This window comes from Aedes albopictus, chromosome 3, assembly GCF_035046485.1.
Source record: "Aedes albopictus strain Foshan chromosome 3, AalbF5, whole genome shotgun sequence".
Classification (NCBI taxonomy): domain Eukaryota; kingdom Metazoa; phylum Arthropoda; class Insecta; order Diptera; family Culicidae; genus Aedes; species Aedes albopictus.
The window spans coordinates 31,660,615-31,685,614 of NC_085138.1; the positions used below are offsets into that span (position 1 = coordinate 31,660,615).

Sequence of the window (25,000 nt, forward strand, 5' to 3'; positions counted from 1 at the left end):
CCGCACGCGATTGTTTGCCTCTCCTCCCAGCTGGATCCCACCCCGTGTCGTGTCGCGTCGCTGTCAACCACTGAACAGAAAACAGAAACGCCTTAATTTATACCGTCTGCGGAATGTCACCCAGCGCCAGCGCCAACTGGGTGCAGTAGTGTGGGTGAGTGTATGAGTTACTGCGGTGTGCCCTGCCCCCGGAACAAATGAGTGGCGTTCCGTTATGTACGAAGGCTGGCTGGTGCAAGCAGGCGGCGCGGCGGCTTTGTTTGCGTGTAAATCCAAAAGACGGGCATGTAATGTATGCAACCCGCATTGCATGGCTGCTCAGAAAGCTCATATTTTCCGGGAGGTACGTGCTTCCGGCAAGGGAACAACCCCGGTGGCGGTAATTTTTCTCAACAACCGTAATGATTGTGGATGTGGCGTGGATGCGGTGGTGGTCGAGTTTTTTGAACATTGTTGCATGAAAGTTGCAACAGTTTGAAACCCGTTTGAAATGAAACGAGGAAATGTATGCGGCTCTCTGTTCTGCGATTTGGACGGTGGTGACCCCATTTCTGGCATTGCTTGTGCTCCATCATCATCCCGGGTACAACTACGATTACACATTTGAACAAGTGCACGTCACTTCCATCTCGTCGACCAGCATTTCGACGGTCGGTCGGACGGTTAAGGCGAAACTGGATCCATTTCCTCACTTTTAGGTTTTTGATTTTTTATAAAATAACGTAGCAATATTTTCAAAATCGGTTTGCGTGCACATGTAGAGTATTGATCAAGGTATCTCCTGATTTTTTTTCGTGGTGGAAAATGATTTTCGTTTTTGCAGAAATCATTTTTGAATATAATTTCACAAAAAATGGTTTCTGCAAAAATGGAAAACTTTATCCACCACAAAAAAAAAAAATAAAATCAGAAGATACCTTGATCCATGCTCTACATGTGCACGAAAACCGATTTTGAAAATATTGCTTCGATATTTAATAGAATATCAAAAACCAAAAAATGAGGAAATGCTTCCAGTTTCGCCTTAATGGAAACTGCGGCAGTCAGTCACCGAGCAAGGAATTGAAAAATACGAAATCCAGCATGAGAAGCCCTCGAGAGGCACTTCTGCCGCTCTGCCCAGAGAATGAACTGTTCCCCAGCTAGAGGAAAGTCCTTTCCAACAGCGCTGGAGTACATCATTCGACTATGGCGAACTGGGCCTTTGTTTCTTTGTTCACGTGTATTTTTTCGTATCTGAGGGTTCTGAGATTGTAAATGAGAGGAGTTTTTGTGCGAGAATGGGACGAATATAACTGTTCGTTCGTTTAGACGCTCAAATATAATAGGAAGATCTTTGGTTTTGATAAAAAAAAAAACATATGAGAAAAACAGCCAGAAAGTTGAAAATGATCTAAGAATGAAGAACATGCTGCATATTTTGTTTCTGAATTGCCAGAAGAGACGTTAAATAATAAATGTGTTTACACTATCGATAACTGTTGGTAGCGCAGATGATTTTCCAGTAGGAAATCCTGGAGAAACCCCGAAGACGATTGTGAATATACTTTGGCAGAAGCTTTTGGAGGAATCCAAGAATGAAGTCGAGGTTAAATTCCAGAAGGAACCCCTGTGGGATCACTAAAAGAAGGAACCCCTGCGGGATCACTGCTGAGAATATTGAAAACATTGCTGCAGAAATACCAGAAGGAACTCCTCAAGACATTCCTTGAGAAAACCCAGAAGATTTTTTTTGAAAATGCCATTAAAACCATTTTAAGAATTGTGGAGCTGATCGAGTGTGATGGTTAAAGCACATGACTATCCATCGAGAACCTGAGATCGATTCCCACTCCCGGCAAACTCACAAAATGTGAGTTCTTCTGTTGGAAGGAAAGTAAAGTGTGGTTTCCGAGATGAACTAGACTAGGGCTAAAAATCTCGTTAATACAGATATTTTTTTAAGAATCCGGGAAGTAGCTCCTGATTGAATCTTAGTTAAACTTTTGGAAGAATACGAAGAGAAACTTCCGAAAAATATTCTAGATCAACAACTGAAAGAATCCCCAGAGCAGCGCTTTGAAGATTTACAGAGGAATTTCTGGAAAAATACTCAAAACTTCCTGTAGTACAATTTTTTTTAGAAACTTTGGAAAATTTTCGGAAGAACTTCTGGACGAATCCCAAAAGAAATAATTTCCGAAGAATTGAGATAAACAATCCTTGAATTCCGGGAGCACTTTCAGCAGAATTCCTGCATGTACAATTATAAGATTTTCCGAAGGAACATTTGAAAGAAAAAAAATGAAATTAATAGAAAATTCTGGAAAAATCTTGAAAAATTGCCAGGGCAAAATCTGAAAGCATACAAGGATAACACTGATATATGTTGCCCTTTACTGGCATTTACCAGATTTGCTGGTATGTCATAAACATACAGAAAAACTTGTAGTTAGAAGACACAGAATGTTGCTAATTGACAAATTGAGGGATGAATTTTTGAAAAAAATCGCGTTCTGGTGGGATTCGAACCCACGACCCCGTATTCGCTAGACCGGTGCTTTAACCAACTAAGCCACAGAACAGGTGATAATTCTGCGGAATAAAAATAATACGCTTTCACTTGTAGTTGTTGGGCACAAACGAGGCTGTGTTGTGGATTGACATCTAAGCCGAAAGAGAGATGGTTCTTGAAAAAGTGAATGTTCATGGTGAGGGCTCGGGTTCAGTTTGGCTTTCTATTCCGCAGAATTATCACCTGTTCTGTGGCTTAGTTGGTTAAAGCACCGGTCTAGCGAATACGGGGTCGTGGGTTCGAATCCCACCAGAACGCGATTTTTTTCAAAAATTCATCCCTCAATTTGTCAATTAGCAACATTCTGTGTCTTCTAACTACAAGTTTTTCTGTATACAAGGATAAACTGCTGGAAGAGAAGAAGCTGTTAGAAGAATTTCTGGTGGAGCATTCCACGAGGAACTTATGGAAAAAATACCGGAAGGAGGTCTGCAAGAACTCTTGAATAATCGGTGATAATTCTTGATTTCATTTCTTGAATCAAAATTCTAAACGGTGCAACCAATATAGAAAATCTAGGGTTCTGAGAGAAATTATTACTGAAACGGTCCTTAGAAGGCTAATTCGTAAAAGTAGTCCCAGAAGAACTTTTTGAAAAATATTCAAAAGGGTATTTGAATAATCCCCTGTGCAATGTATCAAATAAATCCTGGAGATTTTTTGAAGGAAATCCCAGATAAACTTCAAGAATCATTTCCGGAAAAAAACTTTTGAAAAAAAAAAACAATCGGCGGAAATATTTATCTAGGAGCTTCTGTAAAAAAAAATCTCAGAGAAAATTATGACGGAACTACTTGAAAAGTTTTGGAAGAATTCTCGGAAGAAGTCCCAAAGTTATTTTTTGATTAATATCTTAGGAGACTGCAAGAAGAGCTTTCGTGGGCATTTTAAAAAAATATCTAGGATTTAAAAAAAATGATGGAAAATTTAAAGAGCTCATGGAGAAGGTTTTGCAAAAATTAACGCAAAAACTCCTACATGAAATCCAGCTGGCGGTTTTGCCTAGTCAAGAATCGACTACTTCTATCATTTGTCTTGTCAGTATCAATGCTTGCAGTTCATCAATAATGCATTGCGAATATTGAAGCGGCCAGGCCTACTGTGCAGCGTCATTGAATAACAAATTAAAAGCATAGAACGGTGACATCTCGTCAGCCGCTGCTGCGTATTTTACGTGGTACAGATGTGACGTAAGAACGTTGGGAGTGACGTTGCTAAGAAAGTTACTGTCACTCCGTCTAAGCTCGTCACCCTACGATGGGACAACCCAGCTGGAACTGTTGTGAATCAAAATATTATCTCTCTTGTGCACATCAGGTTTCTCTCAAAAATTTACCTTGACCGGATGAGAATAATGTAGACAGAAGCTGAATTCTGGGTTATGGTATTCATTTACTGAAAAAAATGATGTGATTGTAAGAATGGGGAGAGATAGGCTGATTAGTCGGTGGGAAAGGAATGAAGATGCTAAGGACTCCTCATTCTTTAGACGAAATTCATGGCACTTGGATGCTTTTTAAATTTCGGGGAAAAAAAGTAAAATCGTAAGTGAAATTTCAGTAAACTGAATGAAAAAGTGGTTCCGGATACTACATCCACTAAAGACGCATCCCCCACGCAATCATCAACTTTAAATACCAAAGCCGTTCTCATTACGACCCGTCTAGTTAGAAACTTCCGGCAAGTCAACATAATAAACTGCGTCACATTCCACGAAAACCCGCCGAAAGAGACAACCGCGACGAACGTATATAAATTCCATCTCAATCGAGTGATTCCCCACAGAGAGAGTCGAGAGTCGAGTGAGAGTCGCACAAGAAAATTTAATGTCGTCGGTGCGGTGTTGTGCCCAAAATAGATCTCATCTTCCCATACTGCTGCTGATGCTGCTGTTTCTGCTGCCTCGGTGCCAAAATGTCACAGAAAAGTTCATTTATAACGCACACCCGCCCATTCCGGTAGTGCTCGCCACCATACGCCGGTCCTGTTCCTTTCGGTGGAAGAAAGGGCGACGGCCCTTCCTAGCACAGGTCAACGAAGGGGAAGGATGGCCGCAGTTCAAGTCACGGGATGCCTTTTTTTATTTTGTAGCAAGATGACAACGATAACGATTTGATGGGGGGAGATCGAGGTTAACTTAAATATTATAAGTACTACAATTTCGTATTTCTCTTTTATAGAGATTTGTAGGCCCAAGTTTGTTTATTTGTTTTGTTATTTATTTATAAACCTTAAAGAAAACCCACATTACACAAATTACCTAAAAATAAAACTGAAATAATCACTTGATCAGAAAAAATAACAAAATTATAACAGGTTGTGTTATTTTGTTACAATGATTTTTTGTGACAAGAGTTTCCATTAAACATTATAAACCTTGATAACCAAACAAGTAACCAATGTTTTTGAAATCCTAGCAAGGTAACCAATAAATTCAGTTTTTAATTTTAAAATAACAAAATTGTATCAAGTTCTGTTATTGATGCAGAAAAAAATATTGCAAATTGTGTTATGAATTTTGGTACTCCAATGATAGAAATAACAAAAAAATTTTTTTTTTCATTATGTATGTTTTTATTTTTTCAAGAGTGGGCGCATGTTAATAAAAAGAACGCAAACAATCCGAGCTTAAATCATCAGTTTTAGGAATAGGGTGAACAAAGAGACATGGTCTGAAGGAAGGTACTCAAACCCTATGTAACTGAGTAAGAATCTCTCAAGTATAACGTTATCGACACTTAGCGAGGTCTACCCAGTGACGCATTTAACTTCCGTTTCCCCTTTACCTCAAAGTGAAAGATTTTTTGCGTTCTGTTTTGAAAACACTTTCATCCGAAGGAAGCGATGGGGGCTTGGGAGAGTCCAATGCGGGGAAGTCAAAATATGGACACGTCTACATAAGATGGAGTGCATGTTGTTCTGTTCCGATGCCGGTCGAATGAAGAAAATAGTCGTCTTGAAGTATACCTACAAAAGTAGGTAGGTATACGTAGTAGGTATCATCCTGCGATATAGCGTGCTGCGTGACAAATTGGTGTTTTGAAGCCGAAAAAAGTAGGTTATTAAAGTGCTATTTGTTTGGGCGTTTCTCGATGCGGTTCAGCTCAGTAGTGAGTGGGTCGATAGTAGTATAGATGGCAGATATGCGAACCAGTTTTTAAGAATAAGATAAGGAAAAGGATTTCAGAATCCTTAAACGATTCTCCCAGAATCCTGAAAAGATTTCTCCTAGAATTCTGAAAACGATTCTCAAAGAATCCAGTGGAGGATTCATCCAGAATCCTGAAGAAAAATCTATCAGAATTTTGAGGAGGATTCCTTTAGAATCCTGAGGAGGATTCTTTCAGAATCCTGAGGAGGATTCTTCCAGAATCCTGAGGAGGATTCTTTCAGAATCCTGAAGAGGGGATCCTTTCAGAATCCTGAGGAGGATTCTTTCCGAATTCTGAGGAGAATTCTTTCCGAATCCTGAGGAGGATTCTTTCAGAATCCTGAGGAGGATTCTTCCAGAATCCTGAGGAGGATTCTTCCAGAATCCTGAGGAGGATTCTTCCAGAATCCTGAGGAGGATTCTTCCAGAATCCTGAGGAGGATTCTTCCAGAATCCTGAGGAGGATTCTTCCAGAATCCTGAGGAGGATTATTCCAGAATCCTGAGGAGGATTCTTCCAGAATCCTAAGAAGGATTCTTTCAGAATCCTGAGAAGGATTCTTTCAGAATCCTGAGAAGGATTCTTTCAGAATCCTGAGAAGGATTCTTTCAGAATCCTGAGAAGGATTCTTTCAGAATCCTGAGAAGGATTCTTTCAGAATCCTGAGAAGGATTCTTTCAGAATCCTGAGAAGGATTCTTTCAGAATCCTGAGAAGGATTCTTTCAGAATCCTGAGAAGGATTCTTTCAGAATCCTGAGAAGGATTCTTTCAGAATCCTGAGAAGGATTCTTTCAGAATCCTGAGAAGGATTCTTTCAGAATCCTGAGAAGGATTCTTTCAGAATCCTGAGAAGGATTCTTTCAGAATCCTGAGAAGGATTCTTTCAGAATCCTGAGAAGGATTCTTTCAGAATCCTGAGAAGGATTCTTTCAGAATCCTGAGAAGGATTCTTTCAGAATCCTGAGAAGGATTCTTTCAGAATCCTGAGAAGGATTCTTTCAGAATCCTGAGAAGGATTCTTTCAGAATCCTGAGGAGGATTCTTTCAGAATCCAGAGGAGGATTCTTTCAGAATCTCGAGGAGGATTCTTTCAGAATCCTGAAGAGGATTCTTTCAGAATCCTGAAGAGGATTCTTTCAGAATCCTGAAGAGGATTCTTTCAGAATCCTGAGGAGAATTCTTTCAGAATCCTGAGGAGGATTCTTTCAGAATCCTGAGGAGGATTCTTTCAGAATCCGGAGGAGGATTCTTTCAGAATCTCGAGGAGGATTCTTTCAGAATCCTGAAGAGGATTCTTTCAGAATCCTGAAGAGGATTCTTTCAGAATCCTGAAGAGGATTCTTTCAGAATCCTGAAGAGGATTCTTTCAGAATCCTGAGGAGAATTCTTTCAGAATCCTGAGGAGGATTCTTTCAGAATCCGGAGGAGGATTCTTTCAGAATCTCGAGGAGGATTCTTTCAGAATCCTGAAGAGGATTCTTTCAGAATCCTGAAGAGGATTCTTACAGAATCCTGAGGAGAATTCTTTCAGAATCCTGAGGAGGATTCTTTCAGAATCCTGAGGAGGATTCTTTCAGAATCCTGAGGAGGATTCTTTCAGAATCCTGAGGAGGATTCTTTCAGAATCCTGAGGAGGATTCTTTCAGAATCCTGAGGAGGATTCTTTCAGAATCCTGAGGAGGATTCTTTCAGAATCCTGAGGAGGATTCTTTCAGAATCCTGAGGAGGATTCTTTCCTGAGAAGGATTCTTTCAGAATCCTGAGAAGGATTCTTTCAGAATCCTGAGAAGGATTCTTTCAGAATCCTGAGAAGGATTCTTTCAGAATCCTGAGAAGGATTCTTTCAGAATCTTGAGAAGGATTCTTTCAGAATCTTGAGAAGGATTCTTTCAGAATCTTGAGAAGGATTCTTTCAGAATCCTGAGACGGATTCTTTCAGAATCCTGAGACGGATTCTTTCAGAATCCTGAGAAGGATTCTTTCAGAATCCTGAGAAGGATTCTTTCAGAATCCTGAGAAGGATTCTTTCAGAATCCTGTGAAGGATTCTTTCAGAATCCTGAGAAGGATTCTTTCAGAATCCTGAGAAGGATTCTTTCAGAATCCTGAGAAGGATTCTTTCAGAATCCTGAGAAGGATTCTTTCAGAATCCTGAGAAGAATTCTTTCAGAATCCTGAGAAGGATTCTTTCAGAATCCTGAGAAGGATTCTTTCAGAATCCTGAGAAGGATTCTTTCAGAATCCTGAGAAGGATTCTTTCAGAATCCTGAGAAGGATTCTTTCAGAATCCTGAGAAGGATTCTTTCAGAATCCTGAGAAGGATTCTTTCAGAATCCTGAGAAGGATTCTTTCAGAATCCTGAGAAGGATTCTTTCAGAATCCTGAGAAGGATTCTTTCAGAATCCTGAGAAGGATTCTTTCAGAATCCTGAGAAGGATTCTTTCAGAATCCTGAGAAGGATTCTTTAAGAATCCTGAGAAGGATTCTTTCAGAATCTTGAGAAGGATTCTTTCAGAATCCTGAGAAGGATTCTTTCAGAATCCTGAGAAGGATTCTTTCAGAATCCTGAGAAGGATTCTTTCAGAATCCTGAGAAGGATTCTTTCAGAATCCTGAGAAGGATTCTTTCAGAATCCTGAGAAGGATTCTTTCAGAATCCTGAGAAGGATTCTTTCAGAATCCTGAGAAGGATTCTTTCAGAATCCTGAGAAGGATTCTTTCAGAATCCTGAGAAGGATTCTTTCAGAATCCTGAGAAGGATTCTTTCAGAATCCTGAGAAGGATTCTTTCAGAATCCTGAGAAGGATTCTTTCAGAATCCTGAGAAGGATACTTTCAGAATCCTGAGAAGGATACTTTCAGAATTCTGAGAATGATTCTTTCAGAATCCTGAGAAAGATTCTTTCAGAATCCTGAGAAGGATTCTTTCAGAATCCTGAGAAGGATTCTTTCAGAATCCTGAGAAGGATTCTTTCAGAATCCTGAGAAGGATTCTTTCAGAATCCTGAGAAGGATTCTTTCAGAATCCTGAGAAGGATTCTTTCAGAATCCTGAGAAGGATTCTTTCAGAATCCTGAGAAGGATTCTTTCAGAATCCTGAGAAGGATTTGTAAGGAGATGAACAAGATTCTTCTTCTTCTTCTTGGCGTAACGTCCTTACTGGGACAAAGCCTGCTTCTCAGCTTAGTGTTCTATGAGCACTTCCACAGTTATTTACTGAGAGCTTCCTCTGCCAATGACCATTTTGCATGTGTATATCGTGTGGCAGGCACGAAGATACTCTATGCCCAAGGAAGTCAAGGAAATTTCCTTTACGAAAAGATCCTGGACCGACTGGGAATCGAACCCGTCACCCTCAGCATGGTCATGCTGAATACCCGTGCGTTTACCGCCTCGGCTATATGGGCCCTGAACAAGGTCTACAGGTAATAATATGATAACAGCATATAAGCAGGCGGGGAAGTTCATTTCAAGATTAATGTCAGTCAATGGTCTAATTTTGGTACGCACAGACGCTTGCCGGAAGGCGTCGTAAATTATAAAAGTAGCATTTGCTCTTGCATTTGCTTCATCAGATTACTACAGGATTCTTTCAGAATCCTGAGAAGGATTCTTTCAGAATCCTGAGAAGGATTCTTTCAGAATCCTGAGAAGGATTCTTTCAGAACCCTGAGAAGGATTCTTTCAGAATCCTGAGAAGGATTCTTTCAGAACCCTGAGAAGGATTCTTTCAGAATCCTGAGAAGGATTCTTTCAGAATCCTGAGAAGGATTTTTTCAGAATCCTAAGGAGGATTCTTTCAGAATCCTGAAGAGGATTCTCTCAGAATCCTGAAGAGGATTCTCTCAGAATCCTGAAGAGTTTTCTCTCAGAATCCTGAAGAGGATTCTCTCAGAATCCTGAAGAGTTTTCTCTCAGAATCCTGAAGAAGATTCTCTCAGAATCCTGAAGAAGATTCTCTCAGAATGCTGAAGAGGATTCTCTCAGAATCCTGAAGAGGATTCTCCCAGAATCCTGAAGAGGATTTTCCCAGAATCCTGAAGAAGATTCTCTCAGAATCCTGAAGAGGATTCTCTCAGAATCCTGAAGAGGATTCTCCCAGAATCCTGAAGAGGATTTTCCCAGAATCCTGAAAGGATTCTCCCAGAACCCTGAGGAGGATTCTCCCAGAATGTTGAAGAGGATTCTCCCAGAATCCTGAGGAGGATTTTTCCAGAATCCTGAGGAGGGTTCTTCCAGAATGCTGAAGAGGATTTTTTTTCCAGAATCCTGAGAAGGATTCCTCCAGAATCTCAAAGACAATTCTTTCGGAATCTTAAGGATAATTCTTCCAGAATTCTTAGGAACATTCTTTTAGAATTCTAAGGAGGATTCATTCAGAATTCTGAAGAGGATTGTTCCAGAGTCCTGAGGAGGATTTTTGCAGAATCCTGTTATAAAAAACAAGCCATGTTATTTAATAAAAAAAATCATGAAACGAGGAAATGCTTCCAGTTTCGCCCTGACGTTGATCTTTCATCAACCCAAAACAAAATCACTTCATATTCACATCGTTAGATCATTGAAATGCCATCATCGCGTCTTGATGAATCATTAATGCGATCATTCGCTCGTATCGTATCGTATCAACGCCCCTGCGCTTACTTACAGGGAACAAAGGAGCCTTAAGCGGCGAAAAAGTGACTCAGCTCGATTGGTGCTGAGCCGTTGTCCCTTTCAAGCTCTTACTCGCTTCATTGAGTTGTTACTTACCGGTGCGGTGGTAGCCGCAAAGTGACATTAAGGCGTGGTAGAAATAAATGCCTAATAAACAAATCTATCTTTTTTCTGTTTGAACATGAATGAAACTGGACAGCTGTCTCAATACATCGGAATGCTTGGCTGCGCAGTTGGTGATGCTCGATTGTTGTTATCCCAACAAGTTAGACTTGGAAGTTGGACATTCAACTGCAAATGATCACAAACAAAACTATAGAATAAATAAAATTATTTAAAAAATAATATAAAAATCAATAATGACAAAGAAAGGTAGTTGAGGTAATTAATAAAAACGTCGAGTTTTAAAACAACGAAAGACAAAACGTCATAAATAAAAAAAATGACGAAATTTCAGAAAGCTTATCAACTTATCAATTCAGAAAGTCCCTACTACATTTGTACAACAGTGTTCTTTTCAATCAGTTTTCTTGCATTTTAGAACTTGGTATTTTTACTACCGGTGTATTGTCATACGAGGTTTCTGAATTGTCAATTTGTCTCTTATATCTGATGTCTTCTCGATGTCATCTTTTTCGACCGTTCCAAACATCCAGTCGTGAGACACGAATAAAAAGAAGTATATTATTACATCCTTTCGACATTTGTCCCATAGATAATTTATCGTTTAACCTCTCAATCTGTCATCAACTTCCGTTGTCCTTGTCTCCACTCGTTACAGACAATTCTCGCATTTAAGGATTCCTGTTTCGGTTTCCAACGTTGTGCTCACCCATTTCGAAACTGATTCATAACCTCATTTCGATTTGACTGGTTGCAGTCTCGGAAATACACCCTCATACCATTCAGAAACACACCTTTACACCGTAAAAATAGAACTAAAGAATGAGAAAGGTGTTCGTGTTGGCACCTGCATAAATAAGAAAATCGGAGACTGATTCGGTTGGTTGAGAACAGATAGACAAAATGGGACATATTTTTTCCCGAGGAAACCAGATCGGAAGTCGTTATGGGTGTCTTCCAAATAAACCCCGATGGCTGATGGCAAAGGATGTCAATTCCGCACCGGACGAAAGCATCCTTTTACTGATTTTCTGCTTCTCTTAACAGTGTGGGCCAATGAATACTGAAACTTCAAAGCCTTCAACTTTCTGAAATTTTTACGAATAGAAATGGATATAACTTGAATAAAAATATTTTCTTCCTCTACAATTTATTTAACACATTTTTAAAATTAAATTTCCAAAACTCTTCACCTTCAAAAATATAGCTGAAAGAGCGTGTGAGACCAGGTTTTCTTAAAATGAAAATTTTCCTAAAATCTATAATTAAAAAAAAAAATCCCAATTTAAATTAAAAAATGTCGAAAAAAAATATTGCCAATTTTTACAGAACCATTCTTAATACTTTTTTTTAATGTTCAGAAAGGTAAAAGTTGGAAATTTTTGAAATTATAAAAAAGAGGTTTCTAGAGCAAATGATAAAAAAAAACATTCTTAAAATTCTAAAATAAGGCGGTTATAAAAAAATATTAAAGGATTTTAAGAAAGTTTTAGAAAAAATTCTCAGAATAGCAGAAAAGCATTCAAAAAACTTCCTGGAGCAATTCACGGAAAAATTTTAGAAACACTTTTAAAATAAAATCTTTGAATGTTTGGAAAATCCATGGAAAAAGTTCGGCCAAAAGCATGAACAATCCAAAAAGTTCCAAACGTATTGGCCCACACTGTCCTTCCGACAAAAAATTGCATTATTATTCATTGAGGATATTTGCCTACATTATGGCAAATGGATCCTCAGGGAGCGCGGAGGAACGATATGTCATTGGGAAGAAATGGGACAAGCAAGTACCGGTGTTTCCGCGTTGTTTTAAATTGCTTCCTTGAGATGGGAACGACCCGAGGGGAATGGAATTACAAGAGATGTTTAATATAAGCTATTCCAAAAAATCATAAATTCCTCCGGAAATTCTTCAAAAATTCCTGCAGGAATTCTCCAGGAATCCCTGGCAAAATTTTACAGGAATTCAACAAGAACTCTTTAAGAACTCCTGGAGGAATTCTCCAAGAATTCCTGGCGGAATTCTTCAAGAATTCCTGGAGGAATTCTCCAAGAATTCCTGGAGGAATTCTCCAAGAACTTCTGAAGGAAATCTCCGAGAATTCCTGGAGGAATTCCCCAAGAATTCCTGGAGGAATTCTCCAAGAATTTCTGGAGGAATTCTCCAAGAGTTTCTGGAATGATTCTCCAAGAATTCCTGGAGGAATTCTCCAAGAATTCCTGAAGGAACTCTCCAATAATTCCTGACGGGATTCTCCAAGAATTCCTGGAGGAATTCTCCAAGAATTCCTGGAGGAATTCTCCAAGAATTCCTGGAGGAATTCTCCAAGAACTCCTGGAGGAATTCTCCAAGAATTTCTGGAGGAATTCTCCAAGCATACCTGGAGGAATTTTCCAAGAATTCCTGAAGGAATTCTCCAAGAATTTCAGGAGGAATTCTCCAAGAATTACTGGAGGAATTCTCTAAGAATTCCTGGAGGAATTCTCCAAGAGATCTTGGAGGAATTCTCCAAGAATTCCTGGAGGAATTCTCCAAGAATTCCTGGAGGAATTCTCCAAGAATTCCTGGAGGAATTCTCCAAGAATTCCTGGAGGAATTCTTCAAGAATTCCTGGAGGACTTCTCCAAGATTTCCTGGACGAATTGTCCAAGAATTCCTGGAGGAATTCTCCAAGAATTCCTGAAGGAATTCTCCAAGAATTTCAGGAGGAATTCTCCACGAATTACTGGAGGAATTCTCTAAGAACTCCAAGGGGAATTCTCCAAGATTTCCAATGGGAATTCTCCAAGAATTCTAAGAGGAATTCAACAAGAATTCCTGGAGGAATTCAACAAGAATTCCTGGAGGAATTCTCCAAATATTCCTGGAGGAATTCTCCAAAAATTCCTGGAGGAATATTCCAAGAATTCCTGGAGGAATTCTCCAAGAATGCCTGGAGGAATTCTCCAAGAATTCCTGGAGGAATTCGCCAAGAATTCCTGGAGGAATTCGCCAAGAATTCCTGGAGGAATTCGCCAAGAATTCCTGGAGGAATTCGCCAAGAATTCCTGGAGGAATTCTCCAAGAATTCCTGGAGGAATTCTCCAAGAATTCCTGGAGGAATTCTCCAAGTCCTGGAGGAATTCTCCAAGAATTCCTGGAGGAATTCTCCAAGAATTCTTGGAGGAATTCTCCAAGAATTCCTGGAGGAATTCTCCAAGAATTCCTGGAGGAATTCTCCAAGAATTCCTGGATGAATTCTCCAAGAATTCCTGGAGGAATTCTCCAAGAATTCCTGGAGGAATTCTTCAAGAATTCCTGGAGGACTTCTCCAAGATTTCCTGGACGAATTGTCCAAGAATTCCTGGAGGAATTCTCCAAGAATTTCAGGAGGAATTCTCCAAGAATTACTGGAGGAATTCTCTAAGAATTCCTGGAGGAATTCTCCAAGAGATCTTGGAGGAATTCTCCAAGAATTCCTGGAGGAATTCTCCAAGAATTCCTGGAGGAATTCTCCAAGAATTCCTGGAGGAATTCTCCAAGAATTCCTGGAGGAATTCTTCAAGAATTCCTGGAGGACTTCTCCAAGATTTCCTGGACGAATTGTCCAAGAATTCCTGGAGGAATTCTCCAAGAATTCCTGAAGGAATTCTCCAAGAATTTCAGGAGGAATTCTCCACGAATTACTGGAGGAATTCTCTAAGAACTCCAAGGGGAATTCTCCAAGATTTCCAATGGGAATTCTCCAAGAATTCTAAGAGGAATTCAACAAGAATTCCTGGAGGAATTCAACAAGAATTCCTGGAGGAATTCTCCAAATATTCCTGGAGGAATTCTCCAAAAATTCCTGGAGGAATATTCCAAGAATTCCTGGAGGAATTCTCCAAGAATGCCTGGAGGAATTCTCCAAGAATTCCTGGAGGAATTCGCCAAGAATTCCTGGAGGAATTCGCCAAGAATTCCTGGAGGAATTCGCCAAGAATTCCTGGAGGAATTCGCCAAGAATTCCTGGAGGAATTCTCCAAGAATTCCTGGAGGAATTCTCCAAGAATTCCTGGAGGAATTCTCCAAGTCCTGGAGGCATTCTCCAAGAATTCCTGGAGGAATTCTCCAAGAATTCTTGGAGGAATTCTCCAAGAATTCTTGGAGGAATTCTCCAAGAATTCCTGGAGGAATTCTCCAAGAATTCCTGGATGAATTCTCCAAGAATTCCTGGAGGAATTCTCCAAGAATTCCTGGAGGAATTCTTCAAGAATTCCTGGAGGACTTCTCCAAGATTTCCTGGACGAATTGTCCAAGAATTTCTGGAGGAATTCTCCAAGAATTCCTGAAGGAATTCTCCAAGAATTTCAGGAGGAATTCTCCAAGAATTACTGGAGGAATTCTCTAAGAATTACTGGAGGAATTCTCTAAGAACTCCAAGGGGAATTCTTCAAGATTTCCAATGGGAATTCTCCAAGAATTCTAAGAGGAATTCAACAAGAATTCCTGGAGGAATTCAACAAGAATTCCTGGAGGAATTCTCCAAGAATTCCTGGAGGAATTCTTCAAAAATTCCAGGAGGAATATTCCAAGAATTCCTGGAGGAATTCTCCAAGAATTCCTGGAGGAATTCGCCAAGAATTCCTGGAGGAATTCGCCAAGAATTCCTGGAGGAATTCGCCAAGAATTCCTGGAGGAATTCGCCAAGAATTCCTGGAGGAATTCGCCAAGAATTCCTGGAGGAATTCGCCAAGAATTCCTGGAGGAATTCGCCAAGAATTCCTGGAGGAATTCGCCAAGAATTCCTGGAGGAATTCGCCAAGAATTCCTGGAGGAATTCTCCAAGAATTCCTGGAGGAATTCTTCAAGAATTCCTGAAGGAATTTTTCAAGAATTCCTGGAGGAATTCTCCAAGAATTCCTGGAGGAATTCTCCAAGAATTCCTGGAGGAATTCTCCAAGAGTTCCTGGAGGAATTCTCCAAGAATTTCTGGAGGAATTCTCCTAGAATTCCTGGAGGAATTCTCCTAGAATTCCTGGAGGAATTCTCCTAGAATTCCTGGAGGAATTCTCCTAGAATTCCTGGAGGAATTCTCCTAGAATTCCTGGAGGAATTCTCCTAGAATTCCTGGAGGAATTCTCCTAGAATTCCTGGAGGAATTCTCCTAGAATTCCTGGAGGAATTCTCCTAGAATTCCTGGAGGAATTCTCCTAGAATTCCTGGAGGAATTCTCCTAGAATTCCTGGAGGAATTCTCCTAGAATTCCTGGAGGAATTCTCCTAGAATTCCTGGAGGAATTCTCCTAGAATTCCTGGAGGAATTCTCCTAGAATTCCTGGAGGAATTCTTCTAGAATTCCTGGAGGAATTCTCCTAGAATTCCTGGAGGAATTCTCCTAGAATTCCTGGAGGAATTCTCCTAGAATTCCTGGAGGAATTCTCCAAGAGTTCCTGGAGGAATTCTCCAAGAATTCCTGGAGGAATTCTCCAAGAATTCCTGGAGGAATTCTCCAAGAATTCCTGGAGGAATTCTCCAAGAATTCCTGGAGGAATTCTCCAAGAATTCCTGGAGGAATTCTCCAAGAATTCCTGGAGGAATTCTCCAAAAATTCCTGGAGGAATTCTCCAAGAATTCCTGGAGGAATTCTCCAAGAATTCCTGGAGGAATTCTCCAAGAATTCCTGGAGGAATTCTCCAAGAATTCCTGGAGGAATTCTCCAAGAATTCCTGGAGGAATTCTCCAAGAATTCCTGGAGGAATTCTCCAAGAATTCCTGGAGGAATTCTCCAAGAATTCCTGGAGGAATTCTCCAAGAATTCCTGGAGGAATTCTCCAAGAATTCCTGGAGGAATTCTCCAAGAATTCCTGGAGGAATTTTCCAAGAATTCCTGGAGGAATTCTCCAAGAATTCCTCGAGGAATTCACCATGAATTCCTGGAGGAATTCTCCAAAAATCCTGGAGGAATTCTTCAAGAATTCCTGAAGGAATTCTCCAAGAATTCCTGGAAGAGATCTCCAAGAATTCCTGGAGAAATTCTCCAAGAATTCCTGGAGGAATTCTCCAAGAATTCCTGGAGGAATTCTCCAAGAATTCCTGGAGGAATTCTCCAAGCATTCCTGGAGGAATTCTCCAAGAATTCCTGGAAGAATTCTCCGAGAATTCCTGGAGGAATTCTCCAAGAATTCCAGGAGGAATTCTCCAATTTTTTTTTTAAATTCCCAAAGAAGTTTTCTGAACGTTCCACCAATTACTCCTGAAATAATTCTTCAAGGATTTCCGGAGTAAATCTTTAATGATTACCAGAGGAATTCTTTAAGAATTTCCGGAGGAATTCTTCAAGAATTTCTGGAGGAATTTTTCAAGACTTGCCGGCGAAATTCTTCCAGAAATTTTGGAGAAATTCCTGGAGGAATTCTTCAAGAATTCCAGCTTGGAGTATTTTTTCAGGAATTCTTAAAGAATTCTTCAAAGAATTCGTGTGACATTCCTCCACGAATTCTGGAGGAATTCCTCCAGAAATTTTGAGAGAATTCTTTGAGAATATCTTCAGGAATTCTTAGATAATGTTGTTGGATGAGTTTTCGCAAACCTTCTCCATAAATTCTTGGAGAAATGATCCAGAAATTCTTGGAGAATTCCTCCAGGTTTTCTTAAAGAATTTCTCCAAGAACCCTTGGAGAATTCCTCCAGGAATTCTTGGATAAATCTTTCAAGGATTCTTGAGGAATTCCCCTAGTAATTCATGGAGGATTCCTCCAAGAATTATTGCAAAGTTTCTACAGTTATTCTTGGAGAGTTTCTCCAGGAGTTCTTTTATTGTTCCTCTAGTTATTCTTGGTAACCCCTTCTAGGAATGCTCTGAGAATTTCTCTAGGATTTCTTTGGGAATTCCTCCAGGAATTCTTGAAGAATTCCTCATCGAAATTTTGGAGAATTGCTTATCGAATTCTTGCTGAATTCCAGCAGAAATTCTTGGAGAATTCCACTAGATTTTCTTGGAGAATTCCTTCAGGAATTCTTGGAGAATTCCATCAGGAATTGTTGAAGAATTCCACATAGTATTCCTCGAGAAATTTTTAGAAAATTCCTCCAGGAATTCTTGGCCAATTCTTCCAGAAATTTCTCAAAGAATTTCTCCAGTTATTCGTGAGGAAATACTCTTGAAGAACTTCTCCAGGAGTTCTCGGAGAGTTCCTCCAGTTATTCTTGAAGCATTCCTCCAGAAATTCTTGGTGAATTCCTCTAGGAATTCTCGGAGAATTCCTCCAGGAGTTCTCGGAGAATTCATCCAGGAATTCTCGAAGAATTCCTCCAGGAATTTTTGGAGAATTCCTCTGAGAATTCTTGGAGAATTTCTCCGGGGATTCTTGGAGAATTCCTCTGGGAGTTCTTGGAGAATTCCGCCGAGAATTCTTGGAGAGTTCCGCCGGGATTTCTAAGAGAATTCTACCTTGAATTCTTGGAGAATTCTGTTGGGAATTCTTGGAGAATTTTGCCGGGAATTCTGGTACATTTCCTTTAGGAATTTCCTAAAGAATTTCTCCAGTAAGTCATGAAGAATCCCTCCGGAAATTCTGGGAGAATTCCTACGAAAATTCTTGGAGAATTCCTCCAGGAAATCTTGGAGAATTCCACCGGGGATTCTTGGAGAATTCCGCTGGAAGTTCTTGAAGAATGCCGCTGCAAATTCTTGGAGAATACCGGCAGGCATTTTTAAAGAATCCCGGCGGGAATTCTTGGAGAATTCCGCCGGGAATTCTTGGAGAATTCTGCCAGGAATTCTTGGGGAATTCCGCCGGGAATTCTCGGAGAATTGCGCCGGGAATTGTTGGAGAATTCCTCCAGCATTTTTTGGTGAATTTCTCCAGGAATTTTGGTGAATTACCCTAGTTATTCTTGAAAAATTCCTCCATGAATTTCTGGAAAGTTCCTCCAGTAATTCTTGGAGAGTTTCTCCAGGAATTCTTGGAATGTTCTTCCAGGATTTCTTGAAGGTTTCTTCCTGGATTTCTTGCAGGTTTTCTCTAAGAATTTTCGGAGGGTTCCAGCTGGAGTTATTGGAGAATTATTCCAGAAAATCTTGGAGATTTTCCCCAGAAATTCTTAAAAAATTCCTACAGAAAACTAGGATTGGAGAATTCTTCCAGGAATCCTTGAAGAAATCCTCCAGGAATTCTTGGAGAATTCCTCCAGGAATTCTTGGATAATTCCTCCAGGAATTCTAGGAGAATTGCTCCAGGAATACTTGGAGAATTCCTCCAGGAATTCTAGAAGATTTACTCCAGGAATTCTTGGAGAATTCCTCCAGGAATTCTTGGAGAATTCCTTCAGGAATTCTTGGAGAATTCCTTCAGGAATTCTTGGAGAATTCCTTCAGGAATTCTTGGAGAATTCCTTCAGGAATTCTTGGAGAATTCCTTCAGGAATTCTTGGAGAATTCCTTCAGGAATTCTTGGAGAATTCCTTCAGGAATTCTTGGAGAATTCCTTCAGGAATTCTTGGAGAATTCCTTCAGGAATTCTTGGAGAATTCCTTCAGGAATTCTTGGAGAATTCCTTCAGGAATTCTTGGAGAATTCCTTCAGGAATTCTTGGAGAATTCCTTCAGGAATTCTTGGAGAATTCCTTCAGGAATTCTTGGAGAATTCCTTCAGGAATTCTTGGAGAATTCCTTCAGGAATTCTTGGAGAATTCCTTCAGGAATTCTTGGAGAATTCCTTCAGGAATTCTTGGAGAATTCCTTCAGGAATTCTTGGAGAATTCCTTCAGGGATTCTTGGAGAATTCCTTCAGGGATTCTTGGAGAATTTCTTCAGGAATTCTTGGAGAATTTCTTCAGGAATTCTTGGAGAATTCCTACAGGGATTCATGGAGAATTCCTTCAGGAATTCTTGGAGAATTCCTTCAGGAATTCTTGGAGAATTCCTTCAGGAATTCTTGGAGAATTCCTTCAGGAATTCTTGGAGAATTCCTTCAGGAATTCTTGGAGAATTCCTTCAGGAATTCTTGGAGAATTCCTTCAGGAATTCTTGGAGAATTCCTTCAGGAATTCTTGGAGAATTCCTTCAGGAATTCTTGGAGAATTCCTTCAGGAATTCTTGGAGAATTCCTTCAGGAATTCTTGGAGAATTCCTTCAGGAATTCTTGGAGAATTCCTTCAGGAATTCTTGGATAATTCCTTCAGGAATTCTTGGAGAATTCCTTCAGGAATTCTTGGAGAATTCCTCCAGGAATTCTTGGAGAATTCCTTCAGGAATTCTTGGAGAATTCCTTCAGGAATTCTTGGAGAATTCCTTCAGGAATTCTTGGAGAATTCCTTCAGGAATTCTTGGAGAATTCCTTCAGGAATTCTTGGAGAATTCCTTCAGGAATTCTTGGAGAATTCCTTCAGCAATTCTTGGAGAATTCCTTCAGGAATTCTTGGAGAATTCCTCCAGGATTTCGTGGAGAATTCCTCCAGGAATTCTTGGAGAATTTCTCCAGGAATCCTTGGAGAATTTCTCCAGGAATTTTTGGAGAACACCTCCAGAAATTCTTGTAGGTTTCTTCCTGAAATTCTTTTCGGTTTTCTCTCGGAAATTTTGGAGGGTTTCAGCTAGAATTATTGGAGATTTTCTCCAAAAAACTTGGAGAATTCCTCCAGGAATTCTTGGAGATTTCCTCCTGGAATTCTTGGAAATTTCTTCCTGGCATTCTTTGAGGTTTTCTCCCGTAAATTTTTGAGGATTCCAGCTGGAAATATTAGAGGATTTACCCAGAAAATCTTAGATAATTCCTCCAGAAATTCTTGAACAATTCTTCCCGAATCTCCTAAGTTTTCACTAAGGAATTCTTGAAAAAAAAAACTTCAGAAATTCTCGCAATAAACTAAAAATACTCCAGGAATTCTTGTAGAGTTCCTTAAGAAATTCTAGGAATTCCTGGAGGAATCCTTGAAGAATTCCCGAAGGAATTCTCCAAAGACAGCACGACATGGAAGCCTTTCGATCCGATATTTGTCATTCCCATCCACTCGGGAGTTGCCCCACCAACGACAGTCGAATGGAGATGGATCGGTGACTTCCACCTCGGAGATAGGAAAACAAATGGCACTTCGTTATGACAGCCCAGCCAGTCAGCAGACCTCCACCGTTGTTGCCCGCGCGAAAAACAGATGGGCGTTCGGCGGAGATTGCGCTGCAAGATTTATGAACCACGCTGCTGCTCTGCTGTGAGTAATGTCTCGCGGTGCGGTGGTGGACTCTTTCTCCTAACTAGAGTTGGCCCGCTTCTTCTTCTTCCGAAGAAAGGTAGATATGGCATTTTAACGACCTCCGACGATGACGACCTATCATCATCATTCGCCCTATATTGGTCCACGAGACAGTCTGGCTGGCGGTAAAGGACAGGTCGAATGCCCGTAATCGAATACATGTTTGAGCAATAAAACGATTCGTTTGATGATAAAAACACTAACGCACGCAGGTCGTTATCGCATTTTCGGTTCTTGGACGAAAATAGAATCAATAAGAAATGGGTTCTTTTTATCATTTTAGTTCTTGATTGATTCTACGAGTAATTTTCGGTAAGAATAGCGTTTTCTAAAGCAAAGCCATATCTTCTCCTGAAATAGGAAAAACAGCTTGTTTTATTCTGTTCCAAGCTCCAATATAGGACAGAATCTCTCAATATCAGATAGATCATTTTGAAAACTTTGGCTAGATTCCTTCATAAAAAGCAGGCATGATCACTCGAACCAGAGAAAGCCACTCATAATCCTACAAATTCCCTTGTTTTCCTGTATTGTCTCCATTTCCATCTATTGTAAAGTAGAAATACCGGTTCATATTAAATCACCTGGAAGCACCCAATTCGCCTCCGTAGTCGTTATACCGACAAACCTTAAGACCGTGATCATCGCTGTCGGCTGCCGTTGGAACGAGAAACTCACCTGAAAGGAGGGAAAGAAGAGAAAACAAAACATCAGACATGAAAAATATGGTTGGATTAGTTTGGATTCGATTTCCGTCCCCGCACCGCACATTCCCACCGGACACAGGGCCGACCGCTTCCATCCCATAAAAGTTAATGCTATTATGGAAATGGATTCATTGAACAAGCGCGCGCACTCCGCCTTCGGGACGTCCCATACTGAAGAAAGGTGTGACCATCATCATAATCTTTTACACACAATGATGAGGAAGTTGGGGGGGGAGGGCGTGAGAAGGACAGGAAAAGCGACGAGACGGTAAAGGGCTTTTGAAATCAGTTCTTTTGTTTACTCTTTCCGTGTGTGTAGAGAACGAGGAAAGTGGAATTCCGTGGTGGAAGATTTACACATGACTTAGATGTACGAACGAAATAGTCTTAAGTCGAAATAGAATCAATATAAATGAAAAAAGTTTTAAGACGGACAGATTTCAATTTTTGTAATATAGCTCGAAAAAAATTAACCTCCTTTGGGTTTCTTATGCGCATTAAAAATTCTTGTATTTTTGAATTTATTCCTTATTCCTTATTCCTTATTCCTTATTCCTTATTCCTTATTCCTTATTCCTTATTCCTTATTCCTTATTCCTTATTCCTTATTCCTTATTCCTTATTCCTTATTCCTTATTCCTTATTCCTTATTCCTTATTCCTTATTCCTTATTCCTTATTCCTTATTCCTTATTCCTTATTCCTTATTCCTTATTCCTTATTCCTTATTCCTTATTCCTTATTCCTTATTCCTTATTCCTTATTCATTGTTCCTTATTCCTTATTCCTTATTCCTTATTCCTTATTCCTTATTCCTTATTCCTTATTCCTTATTCCTTATTCCTTATTCCTTATTCATTGTTCCTTATTCCTTATTCCTTATTCCTTATTCCTTATTCCTTATTCATTGTTCCTTATTCCTTATTCCTTATTCCTTATTCCTTATTCCTTATTCCTTATTCCTTATTCCTTATTCCTTATTCCTTATTCCTTATTCCTTATTCCTTATTCCTTATTCCTTATTCCTTATTCCTTATTCCTTATTCCTTATTCCTTATTCCTTATTCCTTATTCCTTATTCCTTATTCCTTATTCCTTATTCCTTATTCCTTATTCCTTATTCCTTATTCCTTATTCCTTATTCCTTATTCCTTATTCCTTATTCCTTATTCCTTATTCCTTATTCCTTATTCCTTATTCCTTATTCCTTATTCCTTATTCCTTATTCCTTATTCCTTATTCCTTATTCCTTATTCCTTATTCCTTATTCCTTATTCCTTATTCCTTATTCCTTATTCCTTATTCCTTATTCCTTATTCCTTATTCCTTATTCCTTATTCCTTATTCCTTATTCCTTATTCCTTATTCCTTATTCCTTATTCCTTATTCCTTATTCCTTATTCCTTATTCCTTATTCCTTATTCCTTATTCCTTATTCCTTATTCCTTATTCCTTATTCCTTATTCCTTATTCCTTATTCCTTATTCCTTATTCCTTATTCCTTATTCCTTATTCCTTATTCCTTATTCCTTATTCCTTATTCCTTATTCCTTATTCCTTATTCCTTATTCCTTATTCCTTATTCCTTATTCCTTATTCCTTATTCCTTATTCCTTATTCCTTATTCCTTATTCCTTATTCCTTATTCCTTATTCCTTATTCCTTATTCCTTATTCCTTATTCCTTATTCCTTATTCCTTATTCCTTATTCCTTATTCCTTATTCCTTATTCCTTATTCCTTATTCCTTATTCCTTATTCCTTATTCCTTATTCCTTATTCCTTATTCCTTATTCCTTATTCCTTATTCCTTATTCCTTATTCCTTATTCCTTATTCCTTATTCCTTATTCCTTATTCCTTATTCCTTATTCCTTATTCCTTATTCCTTATTCCTTATTCCTTATTCCTTATTCCTTATTCCTTATTCCTTATTCCTTATTCCTTATTCCTTATTCCTTATTCCTTATTCCTTATTCCTTATTCCTTATTCCTTATTCCTTATTCCTTATTCCTTATTCCTTATTCCTTATTCCTTATTCCTTATTCCTTATTCCTTATTCCTTATTCCTTATTCCTTATTCCTTATTCCTTATTCCTTATTCCTTATTCCTTATTCCTTATTCCTTATTCCTTATTCCTTATTCCTTATTCCTTATTCCTTATTCCTTATTCCTTATTCCTTATTCCTTATTCCTTATTCCTTATTCCTTATTCCTTATTCCTTATTCCTTATTCCTTATTCCTTATTCCTTATTCCTTATTCCTTATTCCTTATTCCTTATTCCTTATTCCTTATTCCTTATTCCTTATTCCTTATTCCTTATTCCTTATTCCTTATTCCTTATTCCTTATTCCTTATTCCTTATTCCTTATTCCTTATTCCTTATTCCTTATTCCTTATTCCTTATTCCTTATTCCTTATTCCTTATTCCTTATTCCTTATTCCTTATTCCTTATTCCTTATTCCTTATTCCTTATTCCTTATTCCTTATTCCTTATTCCTTATTCCTTATTCCTTATTCCTTATTCCTTATTCCTTATTCCTTATTCCTTATTCCTTATTCCTTATTCCTTATTCCTTATTCCTTATTCCTTATTCCTTATTCCTTATTCCTTATTCCAAATATTTAGTTTCCTGAAAGTGATTGAGAAACAGCGTCAGTAAGAAAAATAACGCAATCTTTTATTCTTGATGTAACGTTTCTGTACAGAAGAACTCACAATCTAACCAAAAGTAAGCCCAAAATCAGTGCTCTGAGTACGTTCCCAACTTCATTTTCACACCATTGTCGATGTGACTTTCTACAGCATGCCATCAAAACAAATTCTTGGCCTCACTACTGGTAAACCTTGCCAAAAATTCACTACTGGAAGAAAATCTGTTCCGGGTAAAAAAGATGACTGTACAACTTTTCCCATAACGAACCATTCCGGGGCATCCGCTAAAAGAAGCGATAAAATTCTATGACACATCGTAAAATGCAAAGCTTTACTTTTCCTTCAACAATGTAGGTACGTAAAGTGAAAATATCGGCAGCAACAGAACGATGTTTCGATTATCTTTCCCGCAGCTCTTCCTCCTTTTATGGTGACACAATTTCCGAAGATTTTTTGTGCATCTTTTGCCACACACACCTGGCCGAAGCCATTGCATTGTATCGTCAAGGTTTGTTCTTCGATGAATGGAATTTTCTTTTCAATTTTTCGCTAAGGGCATGAGGGTCTTATTCAAAAATTTCCAAAGAAATTTGTAAAAGATTTATCTTGAAACAAGTGCACAGATTAAAAAAAAAATATTCTGGGATTATTTCAAGGATTCTTAAGGAAATTCCTTCAATAATTGCTACAGAAGTACGTTCTTGTATTCGTTCCTGTTGTTTTCAGAAGGATTTCTTTCTGGAAAATTATCAGAATTTCATCTAGAAATTATCTTTTGGGATTTCTCCTGGAATTATTCCAAAAAATTTTCAAGAACTTCTTCTATGAATTTTTCCAGAGGTTTTTTCGGGAATTTGTCCAAAGATTTCTTCAAAATAAGCAATTCCAAGAGCAATTTTTTCACAAGAATTTGGAGATTCTTTCAGAAGAAATTCCTGTAGAAAA

General features: G+C 38.9%; 2 protein-coding genes across 2 annotated transcripts in view; both read right to left on the reverse strand.

Moving 5' to 3' along the window:
• LOC115253707 (protein tweety-2) overlaps nt 1–25,000 on the reverse strand; it is a 155,126-nt gene that overhangs the window by 109,789 nt on the left and 20,337 nt on the right. The gene's annotated exons all lie outside the window — the stretch shown is intronic.
• LOC134290167 (uncharacterized) overlaps nt 21,271–25,000 on the reverse strand; it is a gene marked incomplete at its 5' end in the record, with an annotated part of 62,906 nt that continues 59,176 nt past the window's right edge. The window contains one exon of the mRNA XM_062857224.1: nt 21,271–21,368. Coding sequence (XP_062713208.1) covers nt 21,271–21,368 — 98 coding nt within the window. The remainder of the gene's footprint in view (nt 21,369–25,000) is intronic.